The sequence below is a fragment of the Alligator sinensis genome, unplaced genomic scaffold (genome assembly GCF_000455745.1).
Source record: "Alligator sinensis unplaced genomic scaffold, ASM45574v1 scaffold427_1, whole genome shotgun sequence".
NCBI classification, from domain to species: Eukaryota; Metazoa; Chordata; order Crocodylia; family Alligatoridae; genus Alligator; species Alligator sinensis.
In genome coordinates this window covers 187,800-196,647 of record NW_005843089.1, presented here as the reverse complement: position 1 = coordinate 196,647, position 8,848 = coordinate 187,800, and the positions used below count along the sequence as shown (strand labels likewise).

The following is an 8,848-nucleotide window of genomic DNA, read 5'->3' as shown; positions in this document are numbered from 1 at the left end:
TTCAGGAGACTCCCTATGCCTGAAGAAGAGTGTTTGTGCCCAAAAGCTTGCCGAGAGATGTTTCCAAATACTCAGTTGGTCTAATAAAAGATATCACACCTACTAAAAAACCTTAGCTGCCTATATCTTTAGATCAACATGACTATAACCAAAAACCCAGCAAGGTTAAGTAATGGCACTTGATCAAAGGAAACATGCTGGGACCATAAGATTAAGTACAGGAATGGAAAAACACAGGAGTCTGAAAAGAGTAATAGGAAACTCAGGCAAGCTCAGGAATTCCTAAATTTAACCCTTACCCCTCAAGAAAGTTTTTCTCAGGGCCTCTTTCACATCCTTGTTTCTCAGTGTGTATATGATTGGGTTCAACAGTGGCGTTATCACTGCGTAAAAAACAGATACCACTTTATTGGCATTTGATTCATACTTCACCGTTGGGCGCACATATATGAAGATGATGGTTCCAAAATAGATGCTGACCACAGAAAGGTGTGCAGCACAGGTGGAAAATGTCTTTTGTCGGGCAGCAGCAGATGACATCCTCAGAATGGTGACTATGATTTGGACGTAGGAGGCCATGGTGAAGAGGACAGCAGACATAATGACAACAGTGCTGAAAGCATAGCCCACCCCCTGGATGGCATAGGTTTCGGAGCATGAGAGTCTAAAGAGCTGATCAGCATCACAGAAGAAATGGTTAATCCTGTTTGGGGTACAGAAGGAAAGCCTGGCCAGCATGATGGATGCAAACGTTGGGCAGATGAACCCCATGAGCCAGCATACCATAGCCAAGTTCTGACAGGTCTTAGGGTTCATGATGGTGGCGTAACGCAGAGGGTTGCAGATGGCTAAGTACCGGTCATAAGCCATGACTGTGAGAAGAAAGAGCTCAATGGTACCAAGACAAAAGAAAAAGTAATACTGGGCTATGCAGCTAGAGGCAGAAATCGTGCTCTTCTCCACCAGAAAACTGGCCAACATCTTGGGCACTGTAACACTGGTGTACCAGATCTCCACTACTGATAGATTGCAGATGAAGAAGTACATGGGAGTTTGCAGCCGGGAGTCCACCAAGACAATGATTATGATAAGAATGTTACCCATGAGGGATAAGATGTAAATGAGTAGGAACAAAATAAAGAGAACAACCTGGATCTGTGGCTGGGAGGTAAACCTCAGGAAGATGAATTCAGCAGTCACAGTCCTATTTACTCTTTCCATGGGATAGTCTGGATTCACTTGGAAAATTAAATCTATAAACAAACAGGTATATCAGCGACTGCAGAAGCCCGATTTGCCATTTCATCATATCTAGTTAGTTAACATCCCAACCTCAATTCCAAGATATTTTTGCAACAACCCTCTTTAGGACTTATCCCAGAATCCAGTTACTTTCTGTTTGCCTGCTTAGCTGCCTGTCTATCAATTTATTGCTCACAGTCTTATTGCATTGTATTGACAGGAATGTTACAACTAATGTAGGGTTACTAAAAAAGAATGAAACATTTCATGTCCGCCATGTATCATCTCCCAGTACCTTATTTCTAGGATCCCAAAACACTCTATAAAGTCATTGTAAATACACCTTTCTGTGTAGCTCTTTTAACATACATAGCTTGTTTTCAGTCTGCATAAGACATTCAGCAACATTTTGATAAAACTTATTTTGCGGGATAAATGGGAATTTTATTCTAGTATCATTTTTAAGTAGAATTCCCCATTGAAATTAAACTGTACTTACTATCTGATAGGATGACATTTGCTCAGAAGGGAAGGGAAATTCCAGAGTCAGATTACAAGTCAGAATACAAAATCACCTATGAAAGAACTTTTTAGAGATCAATAAATGTCATAAAATGAAATAAAATAAAATAAGTCAAATAACATGAAATAGAATAATGAATATGGACTTTTCTTCTAGGATTTTGGTTGTTTAGGAGGCTTTTCAAAGATAAAAATCTAATGCACAGAATCATTAAGAAAAAGAACAAGAAATAGAAAAGAAGGATAGAAAAGAAAGGATTTAAGATGTTAGATTCCAAATGGACACTTTAAAGAAAATTATAATAATTTAACTGGGGAGCAGGTAACTGTTCCTTCTCATACTAAATAACAAGCCAGTGTGTGGTTGCCTTGGGATTTTGGTGTCACCCAAGGGAGCAGTGATCTGAAGAGTATTATGATTTTTGTGAGACATCATCTAGAAAGAATAATGGAAAGGATGAGATCATCATGGACCAGATCCCCTTCTTCCTTTCTGAACCTAGCTCAGGGGTTCAGAATTGAACCCACATAACGTCAATTTTGTCAGTTATGCAGAGTTTGGGGTGCTATTCAACCCCGTCATGAAATAGGAGCACCCTGCATGGGAACCAATTGAAAATAAAACAATGCGGGGAGAGAGGCCTCCCACCTTCTAGCCCAGTAACTTACTATTAGGGCACTTCCTGAGAGAATAACCCCTCTCATTCTCAGTGGGTTTGAATTTGGGTCTCCTCTTTCCCAGAAAACTGGTTTAACTGCCAGACCTCTTCTTGAGACTGTCCACCCACACCTTGCATTTAATCTTCATTAGATAAGACCTACTGGAAAAGTTTCTGGCCTACCAGGATCAGGGGCCCAGGTTGGAAACCAGGGCTCCCACTTTCCATGTCATCCTGTCCTAATAGCCACACGCCTCCAAGCCTGTCTCTGTTCATTCTGGCCCCACATAAAACCAGAGAGGTTGTAGACTCCATCCTTGGAGGTTTTTAAGACCTGGCTAGACAAAGCCTTGGCTGGAATGATCTAATTGGGGCTGGTCCTGCTTTGAGGAGGGGTTTGGACTACATGACCTCCTGAGGTCCCTTCCAACCATAATTTTCTATGATTCTATGATCAATCACAAGGGCAAGGCTTTTTGTGCTTGGCAAAAAGATGCCAACTTCAAGCAAAAGAAATTGAATCTCCAGCATGCGAAGGGAGATGTCCTAAGGAGAACCCGCAATATGAAGAACAAAAGTTGGGGATAGAAAGCAATAGAGATTCAACATCTCACTGACATATACGAGTGATTTTTTTCAGGGCCACCAAAGCCATAGACAGTGTGAGCACCCAGGGGTCAGCCCCCTTGAGACCGAAGTATAGAAGAGACCTGATCAAGGAAAGATGAGACATATAAACCCACGGGAAGGAGTATTTTGAAGACATTCTCAATTAACGCTCTGCTGTTGATTAAAGTATTCTCAACTCCATCCTGCAACACCCAGGCAGAGATGATCTCAAAATCCCTCCAACCCTTGATGGGGTGAGGAAAGCCATCAAGCAGATGAAGAATGACAAGGTATCTGGAGTGGTTGGGATCCCCATGGAAATCTTCAAGAAGGGGGAAGAGGGGTGGAGAAAACTTCAAAGCTCCATGCCATCATCTTAAGGATCTGGAATGATGAGGAAATCCCAGATGACCTCACGGATGCCATGATTGTGACAAGCTTCAAGAAAGGACACAAGTCTGACTATGGAAATTACAGAGGGATTGCCTGGCTGCCCACCACAGGAAAGATCATTGCATGAACCCTCCTGAACCTTCTCCTTCTACTTCTGACCACCAACAAGGTTCCAGCTGGAATGGAGCTAAACTACTAAATGGATGGTAAGCTGTTTAACCTCAGCCGACTCCAAACCACAACCAATACCGCGCCAACCGCAATCATTGCATTCCAGTAGGCTGATCATGCTGTAGCGTGTGCTCACTCAGATGCAGATCTTTAGGCAATCATCAACATCTTTACCGAGGCATTCAAGAAAATGGGGCTGATGCTTAACTTTCATAAGTCCAAGGTCCTCCACCAAAAACTTCCTAATGAAAAGTCCCCATCTCTGGTAATTTATAGTCATGGTGAGACTCTAGAGAACATTGAATATTTCCCATACCTCAGAAGGCATTTCTCACAAAAGGCTGTCATTGACAAAGAAATACTACATCACTTCAAATGTGCAAGTGCTGCCTTTGGATGCCTGATGAAATGAGTGTTGCAAGACTGTGACATCATGCCCAAAAACAAGTTCATGATTTATCAAACAGTGGTGATCCCCAACTTGCTGTACTGCACTGAGACATGGACAGCGTATAGGAGGCATTTACAGTCGTTGGGAAAGTTCCATGAATGCCTGCAGAAGATCCTCAGAATCCAGCGGGAAGACAGCTACACCAGCATTAGAGTCCTCTCACAAACCAACACCATGAGCATCAAAGTGATGATCATCTCACATAAACTTCATTGGGTCAGCCATGACATCTGGATGTCCAACTCTGGACTCGTGAAGCAAGTTTTATTTTCCCAGCACAGCCAAGGCATATGTTCATGAGGAGGGCAGAGAAAGCACTTAAGGCACGTCCTGAAGGCCAACTTAAAAAAGTACAACACGGATCTCAACTCATGGGACACCAAGACTACCCAAGACCACCCCTAATGGAGGAACAGTCTTCTGCAGGGATCAGCGTCATTTGGTACCTTACAACATGAACAAGACGGAAAAGTGGGAATGGCAGAAACAGCATGTCACAGACCAAATCAAGAATCCAGTGCCACCCATCCCACACGAAAATACATGAAAAGTTTCCAGCAACACTTCTGAAGCTTTTCCACTTTATCATAGCCTAATTATCTCTTCAACGGGGTAGAGAGAGATGGTTTGAGATTCTGTCACTAACCCGTTGTTTAGGGTGCTATCTTGGAAGAGAGGAGAGCACAGGATCTGACCCTGCACCAATGAATATTTCAGGATTGTAAAAAAAGTTAAACATATTCATCAGGAGATTTAGAGTCTCATGCCATCCCAACAAACCACCATGGTTAGGAGGCTGGATAATTCTCATGGGAAGCTCATATCTCCTCAGACAAAAAAAGAGATTTCAGCCTGATTCTTCCTTAACATAGGTCAACACACGAGCCCTGGGGATGTTTGATAAAAAAAGTGGTATATTATCCTCCAAGTATCTGCTACGTAGAGTTACACATGCTAAAATATGCGAGAAACAAAGGTTTTTTATGGGCACTTTTTTTGGATCAACAGTGTAGTTTGGAGATGTCTGAGACAAGCTTTCCAGCACAAAAGCTAATCTGTCACTGGAGCCCCTTATTTATTCAATTAAAAAGTGAAGGCTTTCAGAAAGCTGGATTTTGAACTCCAAACTGCTGATCACTGGGAACATGCAGGAATTCACAGTGACCACAACACAGATCAAAATCAAACCTGGAGGTGCTGGACACTCACAATTTCTTATTCATAGGGATTTGGAAATTAAAAGATGCATTTTCACACTGAATAACAATAGAAACAAGAATATTACAACTTTATTCATTTTGAAAAAACTTCAAGACACCATTCTTGGCTTTCATGTCAGAATTACATAATTTAGTTTGGAAAATGTATGTTATTCCTTCTCATGTACATATGTATATTTGTGTGTTTATAAGGCAACATCGGTATGACATGTAGCATACACAAGATATACCCTAGGCATCATTTTGTAACATATATATTAGAGCAATAGATAATATCACACAAAGTGAGAATCTGGTTCACTATAACACACTCAAACATGGAGTCTGACACAAGCATTGGTTCCATCTGCTACTTAGCTCTCTTGTGTATGCTTCCCTCCCACAGCTCAGATGAAGAGTACTAGCATACCCCAAAGCTTCTCTATGCCTATCCCAAGTCTGCAGTTGGTTCAATAAAAGATATCACCAAAAAGGAAAGCTTGCCTCTTTCATTGCTATAGCACAGCAGCTCTGGTACAAGTTCAGAATGCTGCAACTGTTTGAACTAATTTTCTTCATTAACTGAAGAATTCTGCTTGATCTAGTGAGGAACGGGGGCTTGAAAGTTCATTTCATGTACCAAATTTTACCTTAAAACTGGGAGAACCTGATGGAGAATGCCATATCCTATTCCTTTACTGGGTCTTCAACGAAATATGTTGCTGAGTCCTTCGAATATTTACAGGATTCCTAAACACCATTACTTACATTTTCAAAAAAAATCAGGAGAGATTTTTTAAAAGATTCGGATAGGCATGCAACTTTTCGTGCTATACCTGTTCTACCATGGCAAAATCTACGTGAAGATCTGAAGTTTGGTGCTCATTTTTTAAAAAGGTCAAGTTGCGATAACTCTACTAACAAGTAATTGCGGTTCAAAACCCCCCGAAAAAGATTGATCACACCCGTCTTTGGGAATAGTTCTAAGTATTTTAGTCTATTAACTAGAATATGAGCTGCAGCTGACATAAAGCAAAATACCTTTCCCCCCCCCCCCCCCCCCCCCCCCAAAAAGATTTATCACACTAGTCTTTGGGAATTGTTCCAAATATTTTAGTCTATTAACTAGAATATGAGCTGCAGCTGACATAAAGCAAAATCCCTTTATGGATTTAGTTTAGGAGTCTGAGGACACATCTACATGAGACGCTTACTGCAAAGTAGCCTAATAACACTGACCAGTAACATGCCAGTCAAAAACCATGTTAATATGCTACTGCATGGTGTTTTTAGGCTAGTGTGCAGGAAGAGTCACCAAATATCTGTGTGCTGGCACTACTGAACATTATCTCTAGTTACTGTGCATATAGTTAGTACTTCATTCAGCAAGAACAAAAGTAACTGTGCTGTAACTAAGGCATGTTCATGAACATGTACATGAGCCCTGAAATGAGGAATAGGGAAGCCAGGAGAACTCAGGAACTCCCAAACTTATTCCTTACCCCTCAAGAAAGTTTTTTTCAGGGCCTCTTTCACATCCTTATTTCTCAGTGTGTATATGATTGGATTCAGCAGTGGTGTTAAAATAGAGTAGAAGACAGATACCACCACATTGGCATTTGATTCATACTTCACCGCGGGGCGCACATACATAAAGATGAGGGTCCCAAAATAGATGCTAACCACAGATAGGTGTGCAGCACAGGTGGAAAATGTTTTCTGTTGGGCAGCAGCAGATGACATCCTCAGAATGGTGACTATGATTTGGACATAGGAGGCCATGGTGAAGAGGACAGCAGACATAATGACAACAGTGCTGACAGCATAGCCCACCCCCTGAATGGCATAGGTGTCAGAGCATGAGAGTCTAAAGAGCTGATCAGCATCACAGAAGAAATGGTTAATCCTGAATGGGGTGCAGAAGGAAATCTTGACCAGCATGATAGATGGAAACATTGGGCAGGTGAACCCCATGAGCCAACATACCACAGCTAAGCTCTGGCAGGTTCTGGGACTCATGATGGTGGAGTAACGCAGGGGGTTGCAGATGGCTAAGTACCGGTCATAAGCCATGACTGTCAGGAGAAAGAGTTCAATGCCAGCAAGGGCAAAGCAAAAATAATACTGGACTATGCAGCTGGATACAGAGATCATGCTCTTCTCCACCAGGAAACTGGCCAACGTCTTGGGCACTGTGACAGTGGTGTACCAGATCTCCACTACTGAGAGGTTGCAGATGAAGAAGTACATGGGAGTTTGCAGCCGGGAGTCCACCAAGACAATGACAACGATAAGAACATTACCCATGAGTGATGAGAGGTAAATGCTTAGGAATAAAATAAAGAGAACAACTTGAAGCTGCTGCTGGCAGGTGAACCTCAGAAAAATGAACAGGGCAGTCACAGTCCTGTTATGTCTTTCCATGGGGCTGGCTGGATTAATTTAGATAAAGAAATCTGTAAACAAACAGGTATATCAGCAACTACAGAATCATGGTTTGCTCAAAGTGAACTGACCCTATCTCGCTAGCTAGCGTACTAAGCTTACTTCCATGATATTTCTGCAACAACTCCCTTTAGGGCTTATGCCAGAATCTGGTTACTTTCTCTCTCTCTGGTTAACTGTCCATCTATCTACCTGTTGATCACAGACTTCTTGCACTGGATTGACCCTAAAGTGACAACTGCTGTAGGGTTACTAAAAAAGAATGGGACAATTTCATCCCAAGCATTCATCATCTGCCAGTACATTATGTCTGGGATTCCCAAAAACTCTATAAAGCCATAGTGAATGTATATTTATCTGCATCTTTTTTACCACACATAACTTTTTTTAAGTCTACATAATAAATTCAGCAATATATCAATGAAACTTCTTTCATGAAGATAGTTATTGGTGTTATTATATTATCATATTTGGAGTAGAATTCCCCAATTAAATTATAGTTTTCTTACAGTCTGATAGGATGTTACTTTACTATATCAGAAGGGAATGTCCAGTCACATTAAAACTCAGGATATAAAATCACCTATAATGGAAGGTTGTAGAAGTCAATGAATATCATGACATAAAATAAAATATACTTATGAAAATGAAATTTTCTTCTAGAATGCTGATTATTTAGGAGGCTTTTAAAAGATAATCTTCTATGGTATATGTTTTTAAGAAAAAGATAATAAAGTAGAAAATAAAGGTGTCACAGAGCACCTCGGTGCTCTGCTCCTAGAGGGGAGAAACTGCCAGGGAGAGAGAGAGCGCCCTGGCTGGTCATAACGAGCCCAGCTGAGTGTTGCCAGGGTAACGAGCCCAGCTGCGGGTTGCCAGGGCAACTAAGGAGAGCCAGCTGCCTGTAGGAGGCAGGGCCTGGCCCTTATAAAGCCCAGGGCTGAGACCAGGCTGGTAGTTCCCTGCCAGCAACTGGAGAGGCAGGAGCGCCCTTGGCCGAGATATAGCAAGAAGCCTGACTTGCAAGTATAGCTCACTATAGCCCTGAGAGGATTGGGCACTATGGTTTAGCCAGGAGGCTCTAGTTTATGTTCAGGCTTGCATATTAGACCGGAGGCTTGGGTGAGGCTGTAGGGGTTGGAGGAGGCCTCATAGGG

At 41.9% G+C, this 8,848-nt stretch overlaps 2 protein-coding genes across 2 annotated transcripts; both read right to left on the bottom strand.

Annotated features, from left to right (window-relative positions):
- Positions 1-288: 288 nt before the first annotated feature.
- On the bottom strand, positions 289-1,221 carry LOC102388561 (olfactory receptor 6N1-like). The gene has a single exon (XM_006037244.1). It carries the CDS (start codon positions 1,219-1,221, stop codon positions 289-291), a length of 933 nt encoding a protein of 310 aa, XP_006037306.1.
- A 5,516-nt stretch (positions 1,222-6,737) lies between these two features.
- Positions 6,738-7,670, bottom strand: LOC102388305 (olfactory receptor 6X1-like). The gene has a single exon (XM_006037243.2). The coding sequence runs from the start codon at positions 7,668-7,670 to the stop codon at positions 6,738-6,740; it is 933 nt and encodes a 310-aa protein (XP_006037305.2).
- Between the last annotated feature and the right edge of the window lie 1,178 nt (positions 7,671-8,848).

What these genes read in the sequence shown, in the direction of transcription:
- LOC102388561 (XM_006037244.1), bottom strand. Translation starts at nt 1,221, where the DNA reads ATGGAAAGAGTAAATAGGACTGTGACTGCTGAATTCATCTTCCTGAGG.
- LOC102388305 (XM_006037243.2), bottom strand. Translation starts at nt 7,670, where the DNA reads ATGGAAAGACATAACAGGACTGTGACTGCCCTGTTCATTTTTCTGAGG.